This window comes from Madurella fahalii (genome assembly GCF_045866475.1).
Source record: "Madurella fahalii IFM 68171 DNA, scaffold_2, whole genome shotgun sequence".
Taxonomy (NCBI): Eukaryota; Fungi; Ascomycota; class Sordariomycetes; order Sordariales; genus Madurella; species Madurella fahalii.
Genome location: NW_027263972.1, coordinates 7,501,893 through 7,529,892, shown reverse-complemented (window position 1 = coordinate 7,529,892; position 28,000 = coordinate 7,501,893). Strand labels below are relative to the sequence as shown.

The window sequence follows — 28,000 nt, the reverse complement described above, 5'->3', positions numbered from 1 at the left end:
AGAATCGCGGCCAGGCCTACTGACCTACAATGTCCTCGATCCACAACTTAACCTTTTCCGCCACGCTCTCACTGTGATCTGTGTGTCCCCAACGTCAGCTTAGCGGCCAGGCGGTGAGGGTCCGGGCCGGCATAGGACCTACGGATGCAGAACGCATGAGGGATCTTCTCCTCGTCAACCACAATCCTCGTCTTCCCTTTCTCGTGCCTCCTTCTCTTCTCAATAAACTCGTCCCTGCACTCGTCGGCCACCCAGTGGTCCGTCTCGGCGAAGTAAAAGAAAAACTTTGCTGCCACCCCTGTCCCCTCCTCGGCCCCTTGGATCTCCCACAGATCTTCGTTCCACTTCTCCTCGGTGATGGTCTCCATCTCGTCCTTGCCCATGTGCAGAGCCTGCCAGATGCCGTCCTTGCTGGTGAGGAAGCGCATGGTGGCGAGCGCGGCATGCTCGGGAAACCCGAGGAAGCGGCGTACGATTGCACCAAGAATCCAGCGCGGCCACAGGCTCACAAACCATTTAGCCATGTAGTGGGCAGACATGTCGAGGAATTGCACTCGACGGATTAGGGCAAGCTTCTGGCCGCTGCTCGATTGCGCGATGTACACGACCGTGGGAAAGAGCAGGATGCCGGCCGTCAGCTCGACGCTTCCGAGAGAACTCGAAGGCTCATGGCTGTCTGTCTGTTGGCTATCACTCCGAAGCCGGTTCTGATGGTGGCGATTGAATATCTCGAGCGTAATGTAGGCGCCCACTGAATGGCCGATGAGTATAACCTTGTCAAACGCCCTCCTCCTGCTTCTTGCGGCAGGGCCTTGCAGCGCTGAGTAATTGACCCGGCAGACCTGTTCACAAAGGCACTGGATCTGGTCCTCGAGCGTGTAGGGCTCTATCCTGACCCCCTCGGCTGTCGGCGTCCCAAATGCGGGCTCGTGGTCCCCGTCTTCGAAGCCAAGTAGGTTGCGGCCATAGATATGAAATGCATAGCCACATCCCTCCTTTGCCTCCCTCTCATCAAGCAATTGGCGCAGCGTGCTGAGGAATGGGGTGTAATAGTCAATGAGCCCGGGGTTGCCGGGGATGAAGAAAATTAGGCATTGTTTGCGGCTGAGGTCGGCTCGATTTGGCGAGGGGTACTCCACAAAGGGCACTTTGGACTGTCTCGCCAATGCTGACGCCGTCATCGTATCTCTCGCCATGGTCGTGATACAATGAGAATTAGTGAGGCATCCGATCTTTCGCTAGGAAGCCGTAACTACTTGTGGACGGCGCGGTGAAGGATTTTGGTGCATGTGGGGCTCCGACATGATATCTGATTGGATTAACGAGTCGGAATCGTCCATGATTTCCGGATTCAGCACAAATCTCAGCCCTTCAGCTCATGTTGCCCAACCAGAGGCGTCGGAAGCACGAGGCGGCGATGGTTCTTTATAAGTTAATAACACCGCCACACCACAAAACCCCCCCTGGCGAATACCACTAGGCACTAGTGCGGCCGCAAACATGAGAACTGACCTTCGACAGACCGAATTGTTGTGCGGAAAATGCAAGCCTCCAGACGTACGGTATGCCCCGGCGGGCTAGACACCCTTGCCCAATTAAGGTTCTCATTCCGCAATCTAGAGCTATGGTTAAAGGAAGGAGATGCCTAGCCTTTTTCAATCGATGTCGATTTGCCGGTTCGGTGAAGAATGATTGTGTGCCCGGGTTGCCGAGGATACCGATGAAACCGAATAGGAGTTGAACGGCAAACCGGCAAGAGACATTCGTACGGGGGCGCCCAATCGCCAGGTCAGCCTTCAAAAAGCCGTGCCCGAACAAAACAAAACAATGGGTATTCGGATGTGTCGGGCCTGGCAGGCCGCCGCCTAACAGCCATTACGACCTCCGCCGCAATATGTAGGCCCGGCGTGATGGAAAGGGGAGGGTTTCATTCATATCCGCTTCCCCTTATCACCTGACTCATCTACACAGCTGAGGAGCTCGGCAGGCTTGATTTTCTCGCAGTGCAGTGGGACAAGCGATAAACAACGATGGGGAAAGTATTGAGTCTCTTTCCAGATGTCATTCCGCCCCCTCATCCACTTTGTGATATTGCCGGCCAATCGCTTCGAAGCACACATGGTTCTCGAGAGTGATTTATCCGGACATAGTTTATTACAACTTTGACACCAGAGATAAAGGCAGCTATAATTAGACAGGGGCTCGGCGACTCACAGCGGTATCCGCGTAGACGGATGCCACGGCGAGTCTTAGATGCTCGTCTTGCGACCAAATTTATTACCCCCAAATCTATCCAATACGCCGGAACCCGGTTTTCTCGCTCGGCAGAACCCACATTTGGGCGAGTAAAGTTGAGGAGGGTTGTGTCAGTGCTCTAGTATGATAATACCGGTCGTCTCCCCGACGCCCATTGCAACGTTGTGTTTCTTTGGTTTCATTTCTCCTAGCCTCTCCCCGGGACTAGTCATGCTTCTTCCGGCGACCTCACCAACACTCCCCGGGGCCACAGCATATCGTGCTACCACGTGTATATAATGGCTTGCCTAACCCCTTGTCTAGTTTGCTAACATATTTAGAAGAGGCATATCCACGCAAGACAGATTTGTCAAGCTTCGAATTACTCTCGGCGACAATCGACAACGCAAAATGAAGTCAATCTCTGTAATTGTGGCATTGGCTCTCGCTGCTACTGGGGTAGTGGCAGATAACTTTACCGGATCCTGTGACGCCAACTCGGTCAAAGTCAGCGGCAGGACTTTGACAGCCAACTGCAGGAACATCCTCGGACAAATGAAGTGCTCCAAGTTGGATCTGAATCGGTGCATCAAGAACGTCTATGGCTCCATGGAGCCCGATCCAACTGGAGCCGGGTAAGCACTCCGCTCCGACCATGACAGGTTCGGGGTTACTAATAGCAATTGTAGTCCTCACTTGGCCGAACAGTGCATCCAATGCAGCAACGACAAGCAGACCGGCGGTTTTGTCGTCGGCGGGCCGACCGGGCCATCTCTGATGCATTGCCAGTGCAATCCTGGTACCGGGGCTGCGCAAGCGAACTGGCCGATGACCATCTTTGACCTCAGTCAGTGACCCTTGGCTTCGCATGGGAAACGATGGGTACCTTATTAAACTGACTATTCTTAAAGACATCATTGTCGACAACAACAACGGCATCCTGGAGTGCTACAAGACCAAGGGCACTGCATGCTAATTGCCGTGTGCATAGCGGATTGGGCATTCGAACATGCCATGTGCTCGATCAGGAAAAACTGCAGCCAACCCAACCGGGTAATCTGCAGCAACGGCATGGAAGGATTGATGTGCGGCGTGTGGAACGGGATGTGACGGGGATGGGCGCCGTACCGGGCAGCCCAGGGACTCCTCAGCTCGGGATTGGTGGAGTGTTGCGTAAATGGGGCCTGGAAAGGAAGGAAACAGCTCACAGTTAGTCCACAAAAATGTTATATCCAAGGCGTCCCTCACTGCGTGCACAAGTGCCAAACAGACAGCTGGCGTACGCAGGGTTCGAAAGGCGCTCGAGTTACGCAAATAAGGCCACCTCCAAGCCTGCAGCTTGCCTTGCTCAAGACGCGTCGACCAATATGGAATCTTTCAAGTCTATAAAAGACCGAAAGACCTCTTCCAGACTCACTTGAAGACCCCCCCATTCTCCCTCTCCAAACGATTCACACATCAACACTCCAAGCCACCGACCAGACTGCCAGAACCCAACCATGAAACTCACCCGCTTCTCCCTCCTCCTCCTCCTCCCCATCGCCACCACTCTAACCACAACCACCGACCTGATCATCACCCTCCCGGAATCCCAATACCCCACCAACGAGAGCACCAACCCCATCCTGTACACCCTCGCCGCCTACCACCACCTCACCACCAGGATCATCCTCCAGCCCGTCCGCGGGCCCCCCACCAACCCCCTCGTCATAGACGAGGGCTATCTCAAAGCCATCTAGGCCATCGCGGCCCTCCCAAACGTGCGCCTGCTCGGCCATGTGAGCGCCACGCGGCCGCCCGCCGCCGACGACGGGGACGTCAACGCCCAGCGCAAGCCCCGGCCCAAGCCCGGGCGCGTCGTGCGCCTGCACCAACACGTCGCTGACGACATGCGCGCCTGGTCGCGCTGGGCCCACCACGGCGTGCCCCTCGCGGGCATCTTCCTGGACCACTTGGCGCCGCTGGAGGCGGGTGGGGCGGGGGACGGGGCCGGGTTGGAGGAGATGCGGCGGGTGATGGAGCTCTTCACGTTCGGCGGCGACGGTGACGGCGGACTGCGGTTTGGTGGGGAAAGGGGGGAGTTGGTGGTGAGGGTTTGGAATCCTAGGCTCGGGTATGATGATGATGATAATGATGATGATGATGGTGCTGGCTTTGGAGATGGGGGTTGGAGGGTGTATGAGTGGGTTATGGGAACTAGGCGCCGCGTACCGGTTCAAAAGGGAGAGGTTGAAGGGGTGCAGGGGTATTTGGAGATGGCGCCTGGGCCGGACCTGGTTGTTGGACTGGAGTATGATATCGGGTTGCTTTACCGCGCGGCTCTTCCCGATGCAGTGGAGTGGGATGTGAACAGGAGGGTGGTGTCGGTGCGTATGCCGGAGGATGGGAAGGGGGAGAGACCGGATCAGGATGTGGTGGCGGAAGGGCTGAGCGTAACGGTGCCGAGGGTGGTGGGGAGGGGGTTTGCAGGGTTTCTCGTTGATGCGGTGCCGTCACATATTGAGCTTGTGACGGAGCTACTGAATGCGGCACGCATTGGAAGAAGCTTAGGGATGGATGGTGAGTCCCTGGGAACATTGAAATGTGTCAGGATGGATGGTGGGTTTGATGACGGCCTGTTCAACGCCTAGAGTATCGGTCGGGAGACGACATAGTCGACCTTTAGAGGTAGCACCAGACACATTGCGGAGATATAATCATGTGGGCAAGGATCGTACGGTTAAGCCTAAAGTTCTGTTGCGGCAAAGCCTGAGAATCAACCATCTCACAATGGAATACGCTAGTGAAGCTGTTCTGGCGTGTGTTCCTTGTACGTTCTGGCCCGCCCTGACACACTTTTTCCTTATCACCAAGCACCCAAGCATCTTCGAGAAGTACTAGTATAGCCCCCATAGCAGTAACTACAACCCCAATCCAGGTCAACTGCGAATCAATACTGGCACCTCAAGCGCGAGCTCCCTAGCACTGACAACACCGCTGCACACCGCTTATCAGTGGTGCCCATATCTAACTCCATAGTAACCATCGCCATCGCCAGGCTGCGAGGTTGTCGTTACGTCGCCCGGCGTGGTCATTTCAAGCCGGTCGGCCATGGACCTGGATAGCGTCCAGAACGTGGTTGGCTGGCTGAGGACGTCTGAGTTTGTGGTCGTGGCAAGGCTTCTGGCGTCAGTGTTTCCCGCCGTGCCGCCGGCAGACTCGACATTGTTGATACCTGCGCCGGGGGAAGAAGATGAAGGGACGACTGGGAGAGAGTAGGTGTAGCCTCCGTAGCTATCGCCATCTACAGGAGGCGAGGAGGAAAGGTTAGCGGCTGGGGAGTTGGATGGCGTGTGTGAGACCCAGCCGGGTGTTGTAAAGAGTGCATCGTTTGTCACGGTGGTAGAGATGATGGCCGTGCTGGGAGGCGAGTGTGTGGTTTTAGCACGAGTGGCGTTGAGAGCGGTCGAACTAGATGGAGATGCTACGCGGATATTAGCACTTAGTCCTAATACACACGCTGCCACTGTGTTTGGTACCCACTTGAAGCCGTCGTCTGGTATGCTAAACTAGACTGGTAAGATGTAGGGTTAAAGGCGGAACTATTGGTGAGGGGGCCGCTCCCGGTGCTGAGGGGAATGGTGTGTTCGACGGAACCTGAAGCAGTAAGGCTAGGTTTCCATTTGGACGTCATGGAATCATTAACAGTTGTCAAAACTGATGACGTTACCGTGAGCGTCGCGGTGGTTGTGGTGTCCTGCTCGGTGCTGGGAGCTAGTGATGACGCTGAGGCGTTGAGAGATGAGCCGGTTGATGCAGCACCTTCCTCGATCGTACGGACGGTCCCAGTTGGTGTCATCAAGGAAATAGATAGATGATTAGTTGTTCGGTTAGACAACAAAGGCGTGCTGTAGATCCACTGGAGCGAGGACGAGGTACGGGACGAAATGCTGTGGTTGCTAACCGGTGCAGCGGAGACACTTGACAGCCATGGTGCGGATGAATAGCCGGTGTAGATAGTCACTGTCGCCTGGGCTGAGATTGAGCTGCAAGAGCAACCCTCAACTATGGTGGTCAAGATCTCGGTCTCGGTGACTGTGGTCGTGAAAATGGACCCGGGCTGGTCTCCATACCCATAGTTCGCAGGACCACGACGGATGGGAGCCCAAGCCAGTGTGACGCCACTACCATTACCGCATTAGTTTAGTTCAGTAAAAGTAAGATATAATCGAACCACATGCCAGAAGCTCAGAAGAGCCAGCAAGCGAGCGGCACCTATCATAGTGAAACGAGGGTGTTGGCCGGGTGTAAGATGAGCGTAGGAGGTTTTAAAAAGAGAATCTGAGAACGCACAGCCGGATTGGAGATCAAGCAGTCGCCACCTTAATAAGGGATACTTGCTTGCTTTTATACCCTCCAGGGTGAGCTCACTCTGCCTTGGGGCTATGGACACTCAGTGTTTGCAGCTGGCCACCCCTTGCTTCCCATGACTCCACCCGAGTTTGTTTGCAAGCGGATCCGGCATACTATCTCTTTCCTGCACTGATATATGAACCCGCCGTCACCAATGGATGCATAGCTATGGACATTCGGAGGTACTTTGTGCCTGCATGCGGCTGCACAGAGCCGCCATTCTCCGGAGGTAACAGGCAGGGGGCTACACAGAGGAGGTGCAAGATGGATGAAACCTGTTATACTCGCTAGCTCTCAGAAATGCGATCTACAGCAGTCATACCCTACTTAAAGCCATGCCTAATCTCAGACTGTGTTGTTATGAAAGCTCTAGAGGTGCAATGCGACCCTCCTCGGGGATGCTGAGGGATGCTGGCTCTCCTCTGGACGGTCTAAACGGATCTACGATATCTCGGAACAATTATGCCGCTATTGATCACGGAAAATTCTTGTGCTATGTCTAGACGATTGGACATATGCAGTTGCCCGATGTCCGAGAAGTACATACCCTGGTCGACGGCGCGGACATCAAGCCGTCCCATTTCTCAGTGGTACAGGTTCCAGGTCTTTGTGGCTACCGCTGCGACGCGTTATCTCCTAGGTGGGTACCTGAGAACGAAGTCAGAAGAGTTGGGTCTGCCCGCCACAATGCATGGCCCGGAGTTATCCAGCTGAGAATTCTAACAGACAAAAGTACGCTATCTATTTAACAGTCGGCTCCTGTAGCGGGCTAAATGCAGGTTGCCGGCGGCGAGACACAAACGCAGCGTGCTCTGTGCTTGCTCTAGGAACGGGGACGGGATGTTGCTCGACCGACCTCGGTGGTGGATGTGAGGGATCTTGCATGCTGACAGGATGGGGCTGGGGAGGCACATCTGGCAGCCCGCGTACGCGGGACCCCGTTTCAAGGGAATAACAGGCGCGCTGTGTAGATGGTGTACCGGGTGATGCTGCAGATGCTGCCGGAAGCTTGCAGCAGAGGCAGGGGTAGCAAGAGCTATGGTCGATCTCCCATTCCGCGAATCCCACAATTCGTGCTTTGTAGACCACGCTCGGATGAGATCTCGCAACAAGTGGCGGAGGCATCTTAGCTGCAGGTCCTTTGCAATGCCTGGTCCGGGATGTGAAACTGTCAGGCGAGATGTAATAGGCACGACCGAACTATGCGCAGACTCGTCGGGTGGAACGAAATTCGAATGTTGGACAATACGTAGATCGATATCCCAAGACTACAGCCCCATCCACGTAGACCAAATCATGATACGCACGTGATGGAGATGGATTACAATTCGCAAACAGTTACATCCTTGTCCACGAAACGGTCCTCAGCTACCTCCCAGTTGATGACGTTCCAGATGTTTTCAACATAGGCAGCCTTGCCATTCAGATACTAAAATGTGGGTTAGCTCTGTCCACGACATCCCCGTGACCGAACGAGACCACTAACCTGAAGGTAATATGCGTGCTCCCACATGTCGATGCCAAGAATGGGAATATCACCCCCGACTACTGGGTCTTGGTCCTTGGTGGTGACGATACGCAGCGGGCCATGCTTGCCTCCTTCCCTCACCAGCCACCCCCATCCGCTCCCCTGGATGCCAAGTAGAGTTGCCGAGAAGGTCTTTTTGAAGTTGTCAAAGCTTCCCCACGTTGACTCAATCGCAGCTTTCAACTGTATCGCAGAGTCAACGTTCGCGTCAGCGCTGCCTGGGGGTGCCAGGTTCTGCCAGAAGAGAGAGTGGTTGATGTGTCCACCGCCGTTGAACTTGATGGCCTGCTGCAGGGCGATCTGACCGGCGACATCATTTGCAGCGACGGCAGCGACATGCGACTCGAGGGCCTTGTTGAGGTTTGTCACGTAGGCCTGGTGGTGCTTGCTATGGTGCAGCTCCATAATTTGAGCCGAGATGTGCGGTTCGAGCGCATCGTAGGCATAGGGCAGCTGCGGCAGCGAGTGCATCGTGAGGCCCATGTTGGTGAGGTTGAATTGGCCGCCTGAGATGGACTGCAGCGGCGATTGCAGGGCAAGATATTGCCACAAGCTGCCGAGGTTGACCATTGCGCGCAATTTAGCAGTCCAGCGAGTCAGTAATGAAACGTGCTCAATTGGCCGTCAAGGTACGTGCATGTGCTGTCTGTCGGTGAAGCGACGAAGCGATAAAGCGATAAATCGATGAAGTTGGTACGCGTCGGAGGGCTGATGTCCGTTAAGGTTCGCGCGGTTCTTACCCGCGCAAACGTGCTCAATCCGGCCGTGGACCCCGTCACCCTCCCTGTCCCGTCAGCCTCTCAAACACCCGCCAAGAAGTGTGCGGCACTCTTATGGGTAATTCTGGGAACGGTTCTAGGGTCCTGATTGGCTCTTTTCTCATCCAATGTCTGGCATTTCCGATCTCTGGCACGGGTCGAGATGCCCGGCTCAAACAGGAACGATGCCCTGCCGATCGTGCTCACGGGGCAAACCTGTCATCTGTAAGTGAATGTAGTAGGACATCTTCACCTAAGTAGACCTCGTATATATCTTCGCGAACACAACACTGCTGAGCAACTATCATCTTGCCATTTCCATTATCATCAGTCAGAAGCAACCCTGTAAACTACTGCAAACCCGACAACCATCCCCTTGACGGAAAAGAGCGAAGAAAACACAATGTGCGGCCCTGAGACCCCTTCCTCAACTCCCCGCGTCGGCGCCCGCGTGGATTTCTTCTCCCGCTCCTCCTCCTCGGGTCCGGTCGGCAACCTCCTCTTCCTCAACCCCTCCGCTCCCTCCAGCTCCCAGGCCACACACGTACGCTTCCACCAACCATGCCAGGCCAACCACAGTTCCGGCATCAACATCGCCGAGCAGATCCTCGTCTCCATCCAGTTTGTCTTCCTTGCTCCCTGTTTCCCTGCTTCCCTGTTCCTTTACCTCACATCCGTATGCTAACGAAACACCACCCATGCAGCCTCACGGGCGACCTGACCAAACCCATCTCCGACTCGGGCCTGATGCAGCAGTTCACTCTCTGCCGCGGCCGGGACATTGACAACACGGAAGGGTTCGAGGTGCCGCTGGACAAGGCCCTTTCGTTGAGTGTGGGGCAAGACGGCATCATTGGGCGGAGGGTGTCCATGACGAGGGGGAGCGAGCTGTTGGCAGACGGAATTGTCGGGTTTAATTTTCTTCCGGCAGCCATGTCTACCGTTTTGTAGATCTTGGAACGGGAATTGTGTATAATATTGCATGGGAACGGCGCATGGTGCTGCGGGTTTGGGGCCAATGTTTGGGGGTTGTGCAGGTGCTGGGCGTCATAGACGGGCTTTGCTTGTTGGTCTTGGGATCTAGGTGCTGTAGACGGTTGGGCGTTAACTGCATGCTCCAGTGCTCAGGTGCTCAACGGATGCGAGAGTGGAGTGAGGAAATAAGGGGCCAAGTCGCTGAATTGCATGTGCATTTTCGCAGTCCTGCAAACAAGAAACTCGCAAGATCGACTCGCAAGGATATTAATAGAGATGGTAGAGCAGACATTGCCTTAAAAGTCCGAACGAGAAACGCCAACTACAATGCTAGATGCAAGCTGCTCTAGCGTTGGATGCCGAGACAACGAAGCCGAGAAATCCCAAACCACTTACTCCTGTCCCATGGGCGAACGCAGACTCCCAAAAAGGAGCCAAACGTGTCAGAAATCCAGGTTAGAGACCTACTATCCATCACCCCTGAGCCTCGTCCCAATCCGACCACCTCCTCACCACGTCATCCACCTCTGCAACTGCCGTCCTCGACGCCTCTACCTCAAACCACTCGCGATGCTCCTTTCCGCATGCCTCACACTTCTCCCGATCAGCCACCCGCATGCCACGGCCGGTAAGCTCGATATGCACAAGCCGCTCGACCTTGTGGCTGTGCGGGATCTTGCGTGGCTCGGCCGCCGGGCTGCCCGAGGGTACGTACGGATAGTACCTGATCAGTGACAGGTTATACCCGCACTGGCGCTGCCACTCGTTGAGCCTACGCTGTACATTGGTCGCCCGGCCGATCTTGAGAAGGATCTTCTTATTGTTTTTGTTGGTCTTGTCATTTTTGTGGGTTTTTTTCTTGCCGCCCGAGCGGCGAGAGTCGTCTCCGGCCCTGCGGTCGGGCACGTAATCATCATCAGGCACATACTCGTCGTCGTCCTCGTCCCCAATCGTCCTCGCAAACGATCTGAGAACCTCACTTGGCCGTCGGCCGTTGCGCGTGGGCGTGGCGGGCGGTGCCAGTAGCGAGCGGGCCGCCTCGGCTGGCGGGGTCGACGGTTCCGACTCGGGCGTCAGCCAGAAGATGTATATGTACCCCGCCTCGTCTCCTTCTGAGATGGGTTTTGCCAGCTCTGCCAGGAGCTGCGATGCCGTTTGGGGCGATGCGTCGTGCGGGATCAGCGACATGAACTGCGCCGTCTGCGAGACATCGGAGCCGCGCCGCGAGGGGCGTCCCGGGGACGGGCTTGGCCGGGGGGATGGCGACAGATATTGACTCGAATGCTTCTTTCCGCTAGGCCTCGGCGGGGTTGACACGGTGGCAGGCTGGATCGGTTGTGGTCTTGGACGCGGTGGAGGAGAGGCGTCATCGATAGGGATACGCAAGCAGCAGCAAAAGACGAACTCCTTGGGTTTAGGGCTTGCTATCTTGCTTGGGCGTTGGTGCTGCTTTCCGCCCCCGGTGCTGTTCTGCGGCCTCCCGGACTGGGTGCGCACGAGACCCAGGCGCTCGGCGAGTGTGTCCAGGCTTGTTCTCTCCTCTACAATCGGCGTATACGTCTTTTTAGGACCAGGGGTCGAGTTGGCAGAGGCACTCGCCTGGTCCTTATGCTGCCAGCAATAGAAACTCTCGCCCTGTTCGTCCGCGGCGATCGCGCGCCTGCATGGCAGGCCGCTGGAGGTGACCCCTCTGCAAGTTGACGGCGGGTTTTTGGAGTCGGATCGGCCAAGCCGAGACTCGGGCGTGTTGGCAAAGAACGGCATCGCAAAACGAGTATCAATTGGCAGAAAAACGGCAGAAACCGAGCAGCGACGGTCAGCCTGAGCTAGATATACCCATGGAGAAAAGGAGCGGAGCCAACTTCTCCTGTTTAGGAGAATTGACGCTGCCACAACGTGGCCGACGGTGGTGGGCCGCCATCATGGGTTGCCTGGCGTGTAAAGTGTGGATGACCAGGCATTGCTGAGAAGTCAGGGGGCTGGGTCCATCTAGGCCGAAGGACGTCGTGGCTTGAGCTGGGGCTGACACATCACCGCCACGTTGGCACAAAAGTTCTAGTGGGTACCTGAACCCTAACCCCTTTCGGCCCAAAATGCTCGCCCCCTGCACGAGGCGGAACCTCTGCGAATATTTGCGCTGGAAGCTCGCCGTTCCACCTCCATCGTCCGCCCTCCACATCATCCCTCCACCGATGTCTTGGTTTTACGCACGGATCAAGAGAGCAAGATGAAGCAGGCCTCGGAATCCCGGCAAGGAGCTGCGGATGAATTCGTTCTTTGTGGCGAATGTACTCGGTCGGCTCGTCGTCCAGTCGCAGGTTTGCCTCGTCCCGCGCTTCGTCTAGATCCATGCCCAGCCAGATCGGCTGTGTCGCTGTCTGGCTGGGTATCAAGTAGACTCTGAGCAAGAGAGTCAAGCTTCGGATACGGAACGCTATTATGGGCTATGTCCACACCGGTCCGCCGCGCAGTCGACCCATCGGTCGGATGCTGGCATGACGATAAAGTTGCCCTGCACGCACTCCAACTTGAAGAACGAGAAGATATGTATGAAGGAGTCAACCTGCCGCATCTGCGGCATCCCGCGCCCCTATATGTGATACGTCGGGCTGCAGGTGATGATGTCACGGTCTCCCCCAGGTGCACGTCTAGTACTGCAATCTCCCAATCCTAGATGTTGCAAAGACATCAATGACGGCTCGCATAGAACAGTGACAGCATGGCCTGCGGGTGCGGCCTGAACTCACCAATGGGACCCTCAATGTTCCCGTAATAAGTAAACCAGTTCCCTTGTACCCGTGACGCAGCCACAGATGGTCTTGTCCTCCAACGTGCGGGTGGCATCGAGCACGTCTGAGACGCTGCAAACGCAATTTCTGTCTCTGATATCTCCAATTTCGAGGGCATAGGCGTGTTCAAGATGACGAGGCATCTTGGTCGCGAGCGGTGCGACACCGATTAGTGAGGTCTTCGTCCCTACAATTCGTTGCAGACAGACACTGCCCAATGTTGCCTCCACTTCTGACTAGTACTCTGACTCGCTCCTCCACTAACGTCTCTCTTCCACCTCAACGCTAGATGTCATGTGAAGTTCCTTGGTTCACAACTATTTTCAGATTTATCAATATCGCCATGTCCGCTGGCAAATTGGCCATTTCCTCACCCAGACAGGACTCGGACGAGGAGGAGCTCCCCGAACCGCCAACGCGGCACGATGATCGAGCCCGTCATCCCGGACTCGAGAGGGAACATGTGAAATGCGGCATAACAGCATCTCATACTGAGGTCTGACCACGTTGTAAAACTGCTAAATGCCGGAGTGATTGCATAGGGCCGTTGTGGGAGGCATTGCCACGATAATGCACGGAAACCGAAGCCGCACCACCAAGGACGTGAATCTAGCCGTCGAGGCGAGACACAGTGGTCGAGTTAGTGCTTTGCATAGTAACCGGCGCGTATGGCTTCCTTTGGTATCGGAACTCTGTAGTCTCCTGCTAACCGGCGCTTTTGCTACTGAAGGATTTATACACCGGCATTGCAATCTATGGCTGGGAGTGGCTGTGGTAGGTCTTTCGTCCTTACCGGTCCCAGATTTGTTAGCACGGTTTCTGCAGCTCCTAACCACCTCACTAGGGAACTTGGCCGCCATTCATAGTCATTCCAGTGGTATCACCATCAATACAGCAGAGACCGTAGCTAGACGATGCACTTACAACGCCCTGTCTCTTCAGCGCCTCTTCAGAGCCAAGTTTTATGCGCTAGATACAAGAGGAACCGAGAGAGACTTGTGAGACCTTGAATGGCTATGCTTGAACTACGCTAACACGACCTATGAGGCCGCTGATTCGTTTGATCAAGAGCTCCGTATCAATCTGGTTGACAGGTACCGCCAGAGCAAGCCGGGGAGTCGGTAGCCTATTGAGGTTCTCGCTTGCCCCCTAAAACTGGAAGTATCTAGGCTACCGTAACGAAACTCGAACGTGAAGCGCGATTGGAAACGAGCACAATAAAGCGTTAAGGGGACGAATCTAAGTCTCCTCCATTCTGGAGCAGCCGCTACCCTCGACATTGTAGTAGCTACGCATACTGATATATCGCTCCGTTTAACTCCACAAAGACACCGGCCCATTATTTTTTGTTTTTTCGGTGATGATGGCCTTTAAAACCCCCGCCTAACGTACAACAAGATCGACTCTGAGCCCTACGGCTCACTTCTTCGATATTTTACGCTGTACTTCCAGGGCCGGCTTCTAGGGTCCGGGCACTCACTCTCGGGCTTCGGTCGTCGGGGACAATCCGTAGCATCGTCGCTGCAATTGTGCCATCCCCAGGGTTCTCCGAAGTCTGTGAGCTGATGAGCTTGAACCAACAGTCGTCCTTTTGTGTGGCTAGGGCCGTTGAGCGACCTCGTTGTCATACTGCGCGCCAAGTAAAAGCAGCGCTAGATATCGTGGTCTTAATGATACGGGACCGATTATGTTGCGGAGAAGCTAGCGACGCTCATAAAAGTACGCCGGCCTAGTCGCCTGGTCGTGGTGTGTTCGGTCTATCTTTACGCGATGTCCCGAGGGCAACCGCTGCATTGGTGAGAATCCACTGCATCAATCCAATCCAAATCTCAACATACTTGGAGCAGCTTCGAGAGGCGCTGTATGCCGGCCAGCGAGCTAGATGGGGGCGGCTCCGGAGGTGGACAATATCTGCTAGCCGGAACTCGCCTGAAGCACTGCTTGAACCTGGCGGGGAGAGCCACGCCCAACTCGTGACAAATTCGATTTCTAAATACAGGTGGACGAACATCAGGAAGAATGAGTCGCCTTAAGGCATGGGGATATCCGTGAGCCGTCCCATAGAACCGTAAGTAAATATGACGTAGGCGGGTTCGCCTGGTAGACTATGGGGTATTTTGCCCATCCATATCCTCCAAGTTCCCCCTATTACAGACCTAGTATTTCCTAACCATACCGTTGACAATATAGTGAGGGAACAGAAAACTTGACAAAATTGAACAAACAAGGGGTATCTAGCTAAGACTGTCAGCGCTTCAAGCAAATAAGACCCAAGAGAACGGCGTCGATGCCAAACAATATCCCATTCAAGCCAGCCCCAAAGCCCGTCAAGACATCAACCGGCATCTCACTACCAAGAAGCCTCGTCCTCTCGAGCCAGGGCCGCGCCCGAGCCACTTCTTCCCTTCTTATCCTTCTTGCCCACGACCACCTCCTCCACCACCGGGGCGTGACCAGCAGACCCAGTGGCAATCACCGTAGTAGATGCAGATGGCCCTCCGTCTGGATCATCCATATACCGATCACGCTCGATCTGGTCATCATCCACAAATAGGCTAGCGTATTGCCTCCGGCCCTTCATCCACGCAGGGACCTTCCACTCGTGGGGACCCTTGAGGCCTGAGAACTTGGGGAGTTTGACCGCCGGCAGGGAGGGCCGCGATATGGACGGTGCGTGCAGTCGAGGAAGCGATACATTCGGTGCCGATACGGACTCATACCACGGGATCGGCGGCAGCGAGTCCGGCCGGAGCCGGCTGCCACACCTTGGACAGTCAGGCGGCACAGCACGCCAGGCTGTCCACTCAACGAGGCTGGGAATAGCCAGGCCAGCGACAAGCTCACGCGCAGCAAGGTACAGGTGGATCAAACTATCGCATCAGTTAGCACGCCGCTCTCCAGGCAAGAAGCCGTCGACCCAAAACTCACAAATTCACCAGCAGCGGAACGGTCGAGTACGCCGCGAGCATCGTCACCTCGGGCCTCTGCCACGCCCCTCTAGCCCCGATCCACGTAAACACCAACACCACCATCAACCCCGCCGCAAGCACCACATCGACAGCAAACACCACAATCCGATGCGTCAGCACCGGCCCGCTACCATCTTCCTCCCCTCCCCCCTCCCCATCCTCATCCCCAGCGCGAGCCTCATAACCATACTCACCGTCGCCACCATCATCACCCTGCGGTGCAGACGGACCGGCATCCTCGCCGCCCTCAGGACCGATCGCCGGACCCCTCTGCTTGCCGCGCGCGCGCGTCCGGCCACGCCGCCTCGCGTCAGCCAGCAGGTAGATGCCGGCGGCAGCCGAGAAGAAGAGCGGGACGAGCCCGAGGGCGGGGACGACGGCGCGCGAGAGGACGGCGTGGGCGACGCACAGCGGGAAGGCGGGGAGGAAGGAGAGGATGGTGGCGGCGCGGAGGGGAGGGTTGGGGATGGTGCGCGCCTCGTGGGGGTGGGCAGACATGATGCTGTAAAATTTAGGGGACTGAAAAAACTTGGGTTCCAGGAAGGGACGATCAATTGAGACGGGGGTTTTGCGCGGGCATGGATCTATAGCGGGGATGATGGGATGGCATCCGGCAGGCAGGCAGGCTGCTGGCTGGCTTTTGTCGAGCCAGTGGCCGTGGGTTTTGCCAAGGGAGTTTAGGTTTCGGGGTTTGTTTTACTTTTCTGCTTGCGAAATGGGGGCGACGGGAGATCAACGGTCGGGTGTTTGCGTGGCAGTGGTCCAGTGTTTCGCTCAGCGGGGATGGCCTGCTTATCGCCGGGATAGTGGCTGCCTTATCTTACTCTTATCGTTGCCTGCCGGAATCGGAGCCTCGGCATCGCGGCCATCTGCCGGTGCAAAGCGTCATCCGGGTCGGAACCTCGAGAGATGTTCGTGAAAACACGTACGTAGTTTCGTCGCAAAGGTAAAACTTAACCGCCTCGCAGAAAAGTCAGGCTACTAGAAGTTTTTCCGTGTAAATTGAGTGTTTGACTTCATTACTGGACGCGTCGAGTGGATGGCGCTTAGGCTTCAATGCTATCTGCCCCTAAGCCGAAAGCTGATAAACCCACACGGTGGTCCACATCGAAACAAAACGGCAAAGCGGCCGAGCTGATCCAAGGCGCCAGGCGTGGGACCACCCAAATTCCAAGCCGTACATCAGTTCAATCCCCCAGCCAGATATGGGGAGTGAGTCTCGAATCCCACCCCCGTCATCCTTGGTATTTTTTTTTTTTTTTTTCCTTTCCCCTTCGTTTCCCCTCAGACCCTTCTACCATAATTCTTTCCAGAGCGCTAGAGCCGCCGGGCGCTATGCGGCTAGCGACGACGGGAACGTGCTGCAACATGCATGCACAGACGCCGCAGAGCCGCAAGAGCCCTGTCCTGTTGGACACCTGGGCCTACTCGTGCTTACTCCGCTAGGGCTCCGCCAGCGCCCCGATCAAACCCTTGGCCCCGTCTCTCGGTATCCCTGCCGAATGGCGACCCAAGCGTAGGCCCTTGGACACTAAGCGTCCCCGGATACGACCATGCAAAAGCTTGATATTGCCCACAACGCCAGTACCAAGTACTACCATATTGCTCGAATCTGACAGCTGACAGCCGGCCGTTGCCGGAGAGCGGAGATCCCTCGATGGGAATTGGCTGATAAAAATGGTACCTGCGTGAGGGAGAATAAGAAAAATGCGCTGATATGTCGGGCTTGGCCTTAACAGCGGGATCTGCCGGGGTTTTCCGCGTATACATATTTCCAACGACGAACCCAGCACTGCTGGGAGGGGAAGCCATCCTTCCGCCAGCATGCCGCATACTGTTTGGGCCAGCGTCGATTGGAAATGTGCGAGATAGGCGAATTAAGATGGTCGTGCTGTTGCGACGCATAGTAATGTAGTGAGCCGGTAGCCATCGAAGGACATGGAATCGGGTCAGTGTACGGGTCCATAGCCTGCGCAACTTCCATATAATTTAGCATCTGTATAGTAGCAGGTAGAGCGACATGGCTCGAGACTGGCCTGCAGAGCCTATCCGCATCATCCCGAGACCTAAGACCCGGTAAATTGTTTGAATGCCTCCGGTCTATACTGCTGCCAGCGCTCATGGTTGCTCGGGCTGGAAGCACGTGTGGCCGCCGCACTCATGATTCATGAGCAATTCGGGTCCGCATGTCTAGACCAACCGATGTAGAGGCCCAGCCGACGCGGCTGCGGGTAGGGAGAGCATTGGGGCGCCCGGTAGCTCGGCTGTCGAAGAACCAGTTCTAGGCACAAAGGGGTGGTTATCCGTCTTTGAACCTAGGTTTAGGATGAGAGACGGGGTGTGTTGTTCCTTGCCGGATCGGTCGAGGCAAGCAATCGCGCGAGACACTCGGTGAGTCTGGGCCGCCGTCCCCGCTCCTGCTGGAATGACTTGATGGGGCGGCATGTTTCTATCCTAACCCGAGCAAACATTAGCAAGTATACGCACTGTGTTTCCTGAGATTGAAAATGCGTCCGAACTTGGTCAAATAAGTCGAGATAGTGTGTCGCGTGTGACTCGTGAAGTCGGCTTTCCGGAGAGCAAGGAATCGAGCAGGTTTAGGCGGGGTGACAATCGGCCGACTGCGAAAACATCTCACTAACGTGTGTACCGTCATTCGCAACGTTTTGTGGCAGCACTGCTATGGTTAGGCGTTGGTTGGCACTTGCTTTTGCCCGCGATTTGAGGGTGAATCCTGGGGGAACAGTATGGAACAATCAAGGCAAAAAGTTTCGAAGCTTGGCGGCGACAGGCAAATTATAAAGAGGACGAGAGACACTGGGGGCGTGATGGAAAAGCCACAGGCTTGTCTTGCAAGGAAAGAATGGAAGGGAGGGGAAGCGAAACAAAGTGAATCTGCACCCGCAAGATATGCAACCTGAAAGCACACAAATACCGCCAGCCCTGTAGGTTCTTGACAACAGCGGAACAGAATTTTCCCGTCGATTGCTTCTTTTCTGCCTTCTCATTTCCGCGAGTATCTCCCACCAAGGTCGCTCACGCCGCCCAAGCCAAAAATCAATGGTCAGCAGTTAATGGTACATTTGCTTGCCAAGTCCAACGCTTACGAGATTTACTTGAAACGACTCAACCATACAACCTGCTACTGTGCCCAACTTGAGCGTCACGAATCGCGTCTCCGGTCGTGTCTCCGGTCGCGTCTCCCGAGGTGTCGCAGCCGCCGTCTTGGAGCCCCCTGGGGCTAAAAGTTAGCCGCTAACACAGCGGGATAGCACACTGCAGAGCATGTGGCCACAGCCTAACGCCCCATTCTTAGATCTCCCATAGCCTGTACGGCGCCTAATATGCCGCCAACTATGTACCGACCTGTCCCCGCATTTGACCCTTGACGGCTCGTCACAGAGAGGATGTCATTACCAATCATTATGGCGGGCCTGACTGTCGCCGAGTTCCCTTCTTTTTTTCTTCTTTTTTTTAACTAACGAAGCCCGGGCTGAACCCACACGCTTTAAGGCCCGGTTTGTGCGCACCCGGCAGCGACAAGACATGCCTTGTTTTTCTTCTACCCACGCTCAATTCAATTCTTTTACGACATCTGATCTGCGCAAAACCCCGTAATATCTCGTACACCCCAACCAGACAGGCTAGCGTGTCAGCTAAGGATACCACCAGAAGCTTGTTTAATGACTCGGAAAGTTTAAGAGTAACAGAACGCGATATTGAGGATGGAAAGCCGTAGAAATCGCCGATGCGCGCGAATAGACCGAGTCCCTCTCCAGTACCGTACGTCCGAGAGTGTTAGCTGCTCGCCAAGTGTGTGCATCAAGCCTCCAGGAGTTCCATGGGCGGGTAGTTTGCCCCACCTTTCAGCCTTCCCCGGTCTTACGCGCTGCCCGGGAACGAAGGCCGGTGGGACAACTCAGGTTGTTTCTGCAGACCTCTTTTGGGGCTCGGGCCCCTTCCAATGCTGATCCCTCCCTCCCTACCGACGTGGGGCAACAGGACTCGTCATAGCCCATCGGATGGATACCCGCGATGAGAATTTGACAGAAGCACAAGTAGAAAAAGCAAAACAAACCAGAGAAATAGGAAAGCTCAGCGGAGTCATTCAGAGCATAGGATGGACTCGTGATCTATAAAGATGGCATAGGGCCGTCACCTGTTTTCCACCGGGACGCAGATTCGCATCACTCCCTATCGGCACTCCCTCAGACACCTGTCCTGAGCTTCAGACATCATGTGTGAGTGCACGTCAGCGGCGCAGTTCCCGCACCCAAGAATTTGATGTAATTAGGCTGACTGTATGGCATACCAGCGAGTCATTCCGTCGCAGAAGAGCATCGACAGATCGACGACATGCTCGTCGGCATTGGTGGCTGGGTAACAACCGAGCAAGCAGTCCAGTTTCGGAACCGCGAACTCGTCGCCGTGTTCTCTGGTACTTCCCCCAGCTATCTTACCGTGAAGAGCACTCTCCGTCTATGTCTCGGTCCGGGGCCTAACGCCTGGTCTGAGTAGGGTTTTGCTATGTCGAATATGCGGCGCTTAGAGACAGGGGATCTTCTTTTGCGCCTCCCTGGACACCCTTCGATGTGAGGGCACGTAACTGGCCGGAAAGTTGGCTCGAGATCATTTTAGCTTTGCTACGTGCCTCCATGAGATGCAAAGGAGAAAAAGCGCCAGGATCTGGCGTTCACCATGCGGCGGCAAAGCCCTGATTAGCCAATTATTTTGTCTGCGATTTTTTGTTGGTTATTAAATACCAAGTAAATCGGTTCCAACCGAAATTTTCACAGCGGCATCTCCGAAATACCACCTTTGTCTTTCCTTTTAGTTTAGGGGATATACCGTCCTTAGTGTTTTGAATTGATGTCGTTGGCACACTCCGCCGTCCAGATGCATAAACATCTTGGGGTTAATTCCGTGAATTCAGCAGTTGACCCATCTTCCCAGATCTGTGTCTGCCCCGGCTGGGCGGTGAGACGGTCATTATTAAATCAAGACACGGGGCTCCGCCTGCATTTCGTTAGTTTCAGGTGAGCGGTGACTCAGCGAGGTACAAACTACACATTGGCTAGCAAACAAGCGGGAACAGGGAGGTCTTCCGCTTGGTCGTTGAAGAGGCGATCATGACGCTCTCGGACCGGGATGCTTCGAGACAGCCATACCTTACTGCGTATTAGTTACCCGTATGCGCATTTTGGAATAGCTGCGCACCCTAAGCAGACATCACCGGCGATGTCTGCTCCTACGGGATCCATCTGTATATAATGCGACGTAGCATCGCACACACCCCTCTGAAACCTGCAGCCAACCTCCTTAGAGGTCACTAACACATGCGTGCGCTTCCACTGAAAATGGAACCTGCTTGATTTCTCCGTCAAACTCGATCGTCTGCGGCTCTTGTTGGTCAATTAGGGCCCCGCAGAACACTGGTTCTGGACTTGGACGGCACTCTGGGGCGGCCGAGTCCAAATCTATTTCTATTTTCCCCTTATTATGCAGGATAATGTCCGATCATTAAGGCCACCCCGCTGTCTAGTCCATCCAAAGACACACCCATCTGCAATGCGAATATGGTAACAATTAATTACCGGCGGGGGTCTGATCTCGAACGGAGTTGGTTTCATGGCTGGGGCTCTTGAGCGTCGAAGAGAAAAGAAATTCAGCGGGGCATCTGAACCATTGCCCTGAGTAAGGTATTGCCTGCAGATCGTTAGCTGTGTCGAGGCTGCTTGTGTGCTCCGGCGCTGCACAGCCGCTTGGATATGATGGGCACCTACCTAGAGAGCGTATGAAGGAGGCGCCTTGCCAAATGCACAAGAATTCTTCGAAATGAAAAGAGAATAGGAAAAGAAAGCAGATATTAAGAGTTACTGGTTGCGAATCTATCAACAATCTATTACGAAAGCACAGTACATTGCTAAGGTGGGAGCAGGGGATTTAATGTTGGAGCCGGGGGGTTCGGTCAAGCGGGAGCCGAGTCGTAGCGAGCCTGCTCTCGGAGTCCTGTCACCTTGGCGACCTTTCGTTCCTTTCCACCAACCTCCTGACACGCGTTCCATCATGACGCGACATGTAATCAGGCCTTCGTGCGTCCAAACGTTCCTTGAGAGTCATGATCCATCGTCTTGACATCTTGTAACCTCTTTGTGATTCCTCGATCCGACTCGCGGTGCCTCTCCTACGACCTGAAGCACACCCGACGAGCAGACCCAGCATCGGGCCAACAGCAATTCCTCCGTGTTGTCCTCTGGGCAAATCTCCAGCTCTATGGGAACATCTTGGGCCTTCGAGTTGTTGGATCGCGGCTGAGGGGAATAGATGCGTCTACAGCGACCTTAACTAAACGCCGCCATCGCCCCCTTCACCGAGCAAAGTTTGCTGCGATCTGAGAACTTAAACGCTTCGGTCGATTGGATTTCAGCTTGTCTCGGCGCGTCCCCATCCCCGCCGGATCCCCTCGATTTCTAAAGCACCTTGGATCGGGCGGTTACCTTACCGAAGGGCGTTACAAGCGTTGCGAAAAGAGTTTGTGGCTTTCCTGAACCATCTCTCCATTCTTCCCTTCCCTTCCTCCCCAGAGTCGAGCGACTGTCCTGCGATCAGACAGAACCTACCAAGCTGCATAAACTTCGTTGACAATCAACCGGACCAGATCGTCCACACACCATCGGCAAGCACAGAGACACATCGGAGCGCATCAGCCTGCCATCTTTCCCGAATTCCAAAGCACTGGCGTTACGAAGCCTGAGCCTCGGTTCTCGAATCCATCCAATCTCGCACAAGATCCTCTTCCCCATTCCTCTTCCCTGGACGAAGGACCGCGAAACTATGGGAATCTCTTGATACGCGGCGCTGCGGAGCGACGCCGCTCCCCCCTTTCCCTCGCCAGCCCCCTTGGCGTTCAGCTCTATGCATACGACAGTAGACGACGTGACTTACTGCACATCAACCGTCTTTAGCAGAATGCTGAGAGTACCGAGTTACGCGCCGCCGCCGAAGATGGACGGAAGCAAGGAGGGCGAGACAAGTTGGTTATTTGCCACAATGAAGGGTGACGAGGAGGAAACACAAGAGTCGGCAGACTTGAACCTCACAACCTTTCCCCCGGGGGTTGCCCGAGCTGTCATTGTTTCTCCTCAACCGCCGCATCCTCGCCCGGAATTAGCCTCATCCCTGCTCTGCGTGTCGGTGGGAACTACCATATACACGAGTCGGCCGATATTACAGGGGCTTCGTACCGAAAGAAGCAGTGTCTTCGGGGCTACGCTATTGTGCCTTGGACTGACGGGGTTTCGGTGGCTAATAGCTAGGGTAACTCGCGGTGGATATGCAATGTCTTTTCCTCCACCATGCTCTCGGAGCTCTCCTCCTCGGTGTCTAAACGGCTTCCGGCTTCCGTCTCCTAGCTTTGGCCTCATACCGCCTACCTTCACTAGGTCTCTAAGCATTTTGTGACTCAGGCAATCCGCAAGTGTGACCTGCTCCGTCTGAGGATTTCGTTTTCCCAATCGGGATCTAAACATTGCGGTTACCGCGCTACTGTAGGCGGCTTTGCCATCTGCATCCAGCTTCGCTACTGCCCCGTTTTGTTGATTGTCCCTTATTATCCTCCTATACTATCTCGCGAAGTACACATATGCAGTGGACAGAGTCGATTTGCCTGAACGCTAGGTGAAGGCATATCTTGGGCGAACAAGCCCTTTTTTTTTTTTTTTTTTTTTTTAACACTGTCTAATCAGATGGGGTGCATTTAGCCAGATGCATCGCTCTTGGCAAAACACAAACCTGACCAATGGCAGAGCATAGTTAGTGCCAAGCCGAAGATCAGTACTTTTCAGTACCTCAACTGCTAGAACGGTTGCATAGAATAATAAGTATATAAAAGTTTTTATGGGGCACCAAGAAGTGAATAAATGGCTGGAGCGAGCCGGTCACTAAGTCAATGAGATGGTCCCTGGGCTTCTGAGCTTTAAGCTCCCCGGTAAACCCGGGACTGTGAGCTATTTATTTACTAGGAGCACCGGTGCAAAGGGCTATGAGCAGGCCTACAAGGGGGTCGACGGCAGCAATGCAAGAGACGGTGATGCTCGCTGCTTTAACGATAAGATCATCTGGGTTAGGATACCCCTCAGAGGATCGCTCTGCAATTCGCGCTCTGCCCCGCACCTCTAGCGTAGGATTATCACGTTATCCACCCTCCCAACATCCGCACCGATCTCTTAACTCCTAAGACAGTAGTGCACTTACGACGTAAATAAGGCCGGATATCAGGAAAGATATCTTGGTCTTGCTCGATTGCTAAATCACAATTCGGCTCTTCAAGTTAGCTTGTGTTGCGCTTCTCCAAGTATAGCATAGGCGGTAATGGCCCCGCAATCTCTATTTTTTGAGCATATTCTTATCCCACGTGCTTACCTTCTGTGTCGGGAACTTAAAGGCCCTATGGGTGGTTTCGGCCGTTGGACGTCATCAGCAGAGATCTAAACGGGATAGGGTACACGAGGCAACAGTAGATGAAATCCGATCGCATCCCTTTCGGTGCCGGGCCCAGGGGATCCACTGCCAGCGACAGACTTACATCCTTATACCCAACATCTCTACACTCACACGGGTCACACCGATTTTTATATAGCTTCGCTTGTCGCTTGTCGGCTTGGAAGGAGAAACATGAAACGCGGGAAACCAATCTGGCCGTTTTAGGGACGGGTCCCAACACGGATTTAAACTCCATCGAACGCCGGCCCATCTAGAGACCCTACCCCAATGAATACAAGCCATATTCCCCAGGCATGACCCTTCTGCCCAGAACTATATGTATGTACATTACATCATGTCCGGCTCCCCCACCTTCCCGTTTCAGTGTGTCGGTTGGGAAAGCATGGGCGGATCTACGTAGCCGGTAAAGAAGCTGTATCTGCCATGATGCTCGCGTGATGAGTCAATGGCGGGCACCTCCATTGCTCAAGTAGATATCCACCTAACCACCATTGCCCGAACCAGTATCACTCGACTCAGCAACACAGGAGAAGCCGGAGGTTCGGCAACCCAATTTCCCGTCTCTACAATATGACGGTTCCGTATGAGGAGGTCGGAGAGAATCTGTTTCTTTTCCTTGACCGACGAGACGAGCTAGAGAATGCGATTAGACAGACGACACTCCAGCGGTGGAGAAAGCCCCTCATCATAGCAGAAATAAGAATGACATGAACGCCAATCGAACGGACCTCTTCGACGGAATTTTTCTATGAGATATCTCATCGTGACAACAAGTCGGTGCTGGCCCATCCGGTAAGCCCTGGCCAGAGCTTGCTCTTCGACCGCTGAGTTCCACTGAGGTTCGAGCAGGTGAATCCGGGACCCCGCCGTGAGGTCGAGCCTGGCATCGACACCTAATTAACGAGGCCCGGGAAAGGAGCGCATCTGATGTCTTACCCAACGCCACCGCAAGTTAATCGTCACTAGAATTGCCTTCACCTTTTCGTCGTCTCGGAACCGGCGCATGGCAGCTTCTCTGGCGGGTAATGGGAGCGACCCGTCAACGCGTACGTAGCGGATGCGCTCGGCGTCAAGTGCCCGTTGAACCATGGCCAAGCTTGAGGTCCAGGAGGAACACACGATGCTGCGGCGAGATGCTGAACGTCAACCGTCGGATTCACCGCTGTGACCCGGGCCTTTCGAGCACGTACCTCTTCTCCGGCAGACCTTCCACAACCTCTCTCACCAGAGCACGTACTTTGCTTGAGGGCATTTTCAGCAAGTCGGGCGAGTTTGGGACAGACTGTGTCTGCCCGGCTTCCTGGACTAACTCCGGCAAAAGGATCCGCAGCATACAGTGCCCATCACTGCTGTCGCATAAGCACTCGGTGGTGGCCTGGTAATTGCAGAGACCGGCACAGCTGCTACAGTACACCTGCTGGCATGCAGAGTAGAAGCCATACGCCGAGGCGTTAACGGAGCCGGCTACATCCAGTGCGCTGACGATCCGCTGACACTGTACGCAGCGCGACCTGGCTGGCGACGATTGCCCCGAAGATTCCTGTCTCTCTGGTGTATCGGAGACTAATGCTGGTGTCCCGGTTGTAAGTCCTATGGGATATGAAGCCATTCCGATATTGCAGAATATGCGCAGCCTGTTGATCAATTGAACGGTGTTTATCCAGACGGCCTCCGAATGAGAATCTGTTAGCTGCTCTGACGATGCCTGAGCGGCCTTCTCAAGCGTCTTATACCCGTGCTCCTCTTCAGATGAGAAGCGTACCTTTCTAATGAGATCACGTCTCGGAGGAAGGACGATTGCGTTTTTGGACCGACGGATCATGAGAGGCCTGCACAGGGCTTGCAGTCTGCGGGTCCCTTCGTCGACGTTGTGCCTCCGAAAATAGTCGATAATGTCATGGTCAACTACGCTCGCCTCGTCGTACGGCTGAAAGCGGAGGAATCTCAACAAGCTAGACAGGTTCGCCAGGCTATTCTTGATCGGTGTCCCAGTGACGGCCCACCTCGCAAGCGCGTCTAGTGAGCAGATAGCTGATGAAGTCGACGTCTTGTTCCTGATAATATGCGCTACGTGGATGGCACGTCGTCATTTTGCATGGTGTGATTGTGAGCGGACCGTCGCATGCAACCAACCTTCGTCAAGAATTATTCGGCGCCATTGGCAATTGAACAGTGCGCCGCGCTGATTCCGCCGCCGCTTGTATTCCGCTTGAACGGTCGCATATGTCGTAACGACAAATGTCGGGCCATGACACCCCGGGAGCCCCCGTCAGCCGCTGTTTCCCATGATGTCTGACCCACGAGAGAATCCCAGGTTTCGTGTGGCTAGTTCTCTGGGTCAGCCTCCTGGTTGCAGTGGCCTCGCTCTAGTGAGCCTATACCCTTTTAGCTGACACTCCCACACATCCATCACTGCTCGGCCGAGGTTAACAGCCGCATTGACGCTGAAGAGGAAGGGTTACTGTACGAGGAAGCGGAACCACAATAAGAGTCGTTGTTGTCGGTCGACTCGCGCGACAGGAAGAACCAGAGAGCCTGCTTCTGGTGCCTTTCAGGGTATTAGCTCAACACCTATTACTCGCATATACCCTTCCATGACCCAATCGAGCAGCAAGCGGTCGCGTCGCTTACCGGTGTAGAGTGGTCCTCAACGCCGCCGGCTGACCCCATTCCGGAAAGTTGTCAGTTGTCTCGAGTGCTCTGAGCGAGTCAGGCAACGAAAAGTCCGCGAAAGCAGCGCTGGGGTCTTGGAGTCCGAACGTCATCTTCGGTTCCTCGAAAAGAGTTGACAAGCAGTGCGGATTCCTATAGGGCACATTGTGCTGGCAACCAAAGGGGCCCTGAGGAAGAGTTTACATTTGTCTAAAAATGTCCCCACATGGTCGGCGACATCCTCTGGGCCATACAGGATAGCAGCGGCGTGAGCAACGACCAGCGGTTCTCTCCTAGGACGGCCTTTGACGGGTCCCGCGTTCACCATTAACTGTATATAGACATCCTCCTGGTTGACCAGACCGTCGAAGCACTTAGCAACGACTGCATCCAGTTGCCCTATAGAAACACCATCCGAAGATCGCTGGACGATTCCGTTCTCGCTAAGGGTTGCAGAAACAAAGGAAGGACTATCGAGGATAGTTGTGGTCGGAAGCGATGTCACCGGGAGTTCTTCGAGCTGGCGTGCATTGGAATATTAATTAGCTGAAGTTACGTTGCAGATCTGATGGTTGGCCCAGGTCATCCAACCATTCCGTAACAAACCACTCCTTGAGGAGGTTTCCATCATCATTTCATTGAGTGGAACAGAGCCGTATGGAGTATGCGTCCCTCGCACCGGCCGGTGCGATATACCAATATCCATGACGGCTGTTCCGGCGTAGGAGCACAGCAAACGCCAAAGGATGGAGGGGTATTTCGTTTGGCCTACATGTGGCCGTTCCCGTTCGAACCGCCCTGCAAACACGCTCGGATCGGTCAAGTTGCGCAGCAGGGGCGTCGGGATTCTCAAGGTTGCAATATAGTCGTCACGGAGCTACACAGCGGATTGGTGACGGCAAGGGTAGACATTACGGTCGATATGCTCGCGCGGAGCAGACAAGCGGCTCTGGGGCTTGAGTTAATTCTGTGGGACTTTGCCCTGTAGGCCTCACCAGGCTGTGCAAGACGAGGCTGTCCGCGGGGCGGATCCAACCGACCTCTCCCACCTTTCACCCTTTTATTTCTGGTTTTCTCATTGGCCGACTCGGGAACCCCCGCCATTCTGTGCACTGTCCGCGTCTCGCCAACATAAGAAAAGTTAACGGAGTGCTCGAGAGATCCCGCCATGCTGGTTCCGCCGATCCTTACTCCCACAGC

At 54.8% G+C, this 28,000-nt stretch overlaps 8 protein-coding genes across 8 annotated transcripts; 3 read left to right on the top strand and 5 right to left on the bottom strand.

Annotated features, from left to right (window-relative positions):
* Window positions 1–16: 16 nt before the first annotated feature.
* MFIFM68171_04982 (uncharacterized protein) lies at window positions 17–1,196 on the bottom strand (the record flags this gene model as incomplete). The annotated part of the gene is made up of 2 exons (XM_071060402.1): window positions 17–78; window positions 143–1,196. The coding sequence occupies 2 exons, from the start codon at window positions 1,194–1,196 to the stop codon at window positions 17–19; spliced, it is 1,116 nt and encodes a 371-aa protein (XP_070916503.1).
* A 1,450-nt stretch (window positions 1,197–2,646) lies between these two features.
* MFIFM68171_04981 (uncharacterized protein) lies at window positions 2,647–3,211 on the top strand (the record flags this gene model as incomplete). Its single annotated transcript, XM_071060401.1, has 3 exons — window positions 2,647–2,870; window positions 2,925–3,082; window positions 3,147–3,211. 3 exons carry the CDS (start codon window positions 2,647–2,649, stop codon window positions 3,209–3,211), a joined length of 447 nt encoding a protein of 148 aa, XP_070916502.1.
* Window positions 3,212–3,734: 523 nt separating this feature from the next.
* MFIFM68171_04980 (uncharacterized protein) lies at window positions 3,735–4,865 on the top strand (the record flags this gene model as incomplete). The annotated part of the gene is made up of 2 exons (XM_071060400.1): window positions 3,735–3,914; window positions 3,975–4,865. 2 exons carry the CDS (start codon window positions 3,735–3,737, stop codon window positions 4,863–4,865), a joined length of 1,071 nt encoding a protein of 356 aa, XP_070916501.1.
* A 3,083-nt stretch (window positions 4,866–7,948) lies between these two features.
* Window positions 7,949–8,725, bottom strand: SOD2_1 (Superoxide dismutase [Mn], mitochondrial; the record flags this gene model as incomplete). The annotated part of the gene is made up of 2 exons (XM_071060399.1): window positions 7,949–8,056; window positions 8,114–8,725. The coding sequence occupies 2 exons, from the start codon at window positions 8,723–8,725 to the stop codon at window positions 7,949–7,951; spliced, it is 720 nt and encodes a 239-aa protein (XP_070916500.1).
* Window positions 8,726–9,316: 591 nt separating this feature from the next.
* On the top strand, window positions 9,317–9,864 carry MFIFM68171_04978 (uncharacterized protein; the record flags this gene model as incomplete). Its single annotated transcript, XM_071060398.1, has 2 exons — window positions 9,317–9,534; window positions 9,618–9,864. The coding sequence occupies 2 exons, from the start codon at window positions 9,317–9,319 to the stop codon at window positions 9,862–9,864; spliced, it is 465 nt and encodes a 154-aa protein (XP_070916499.1).
* Window positions 9,865–10,362: 498 nt separating this feature from the next.
* On the bottom strand, window positions 10,363–11,652 carry MFIFM68171_04977 (uncharacterized protein; the record flags this gene model as incomplete). Its single annotated transcript, XM_071060397.1, has 1 exon — window positions 10,363–11,652. One exon carries the CDS (start codon window positions 11,650–11,652, stop codon window positions 10,363–10,365), a length of 1,290 nt encoding a protein of 429 aa, XP_070916498.1.
* A 3,375-nt stretch (window positions 11,653–15,027) lies between these two features.
* On the bottom strand, window positions 15,028–16,144 carry MFIFM68171_04976 (uncharacterized protein; the record flags this gene model as incomplete). The annotated part of the gene is made up of 2 exons (XM_071060396.1): window positions 15,028–15,547; window positions 15,606–16,144. The coding sequence occupies 2 exons, from the start codon at window positions 16,142–16,144 to the stop codon at window positions 15,028–15,030; spliced, it is 1,059 nt and encodes a 352-aa protein (XP_070916497.1).
* A 10,413-nt stretch (window positions 16,145–26,557) lies between these two features.
* Window positions 26,558–26,913, bottom strand: MFIFM68171_04975 (uncharacterized protein; the record flags this gene model as incomplete). The annotated part of the gene is made up of 2 exons (XM_071060395.1): window positions 26,558–26,696; window positions 26,780–26,913. The coding sequence occupies 2 exons, from the start codon at window positions 26,911–26,913 to the stop codon at window positions 26,558–26,560; spliced, it is 273 nt and encodes a 90-aa protein (XP_070916496.1).
* Between the last annotated feature and the right edge of the window lie 1,087 nt (window positions 26,914–28,000).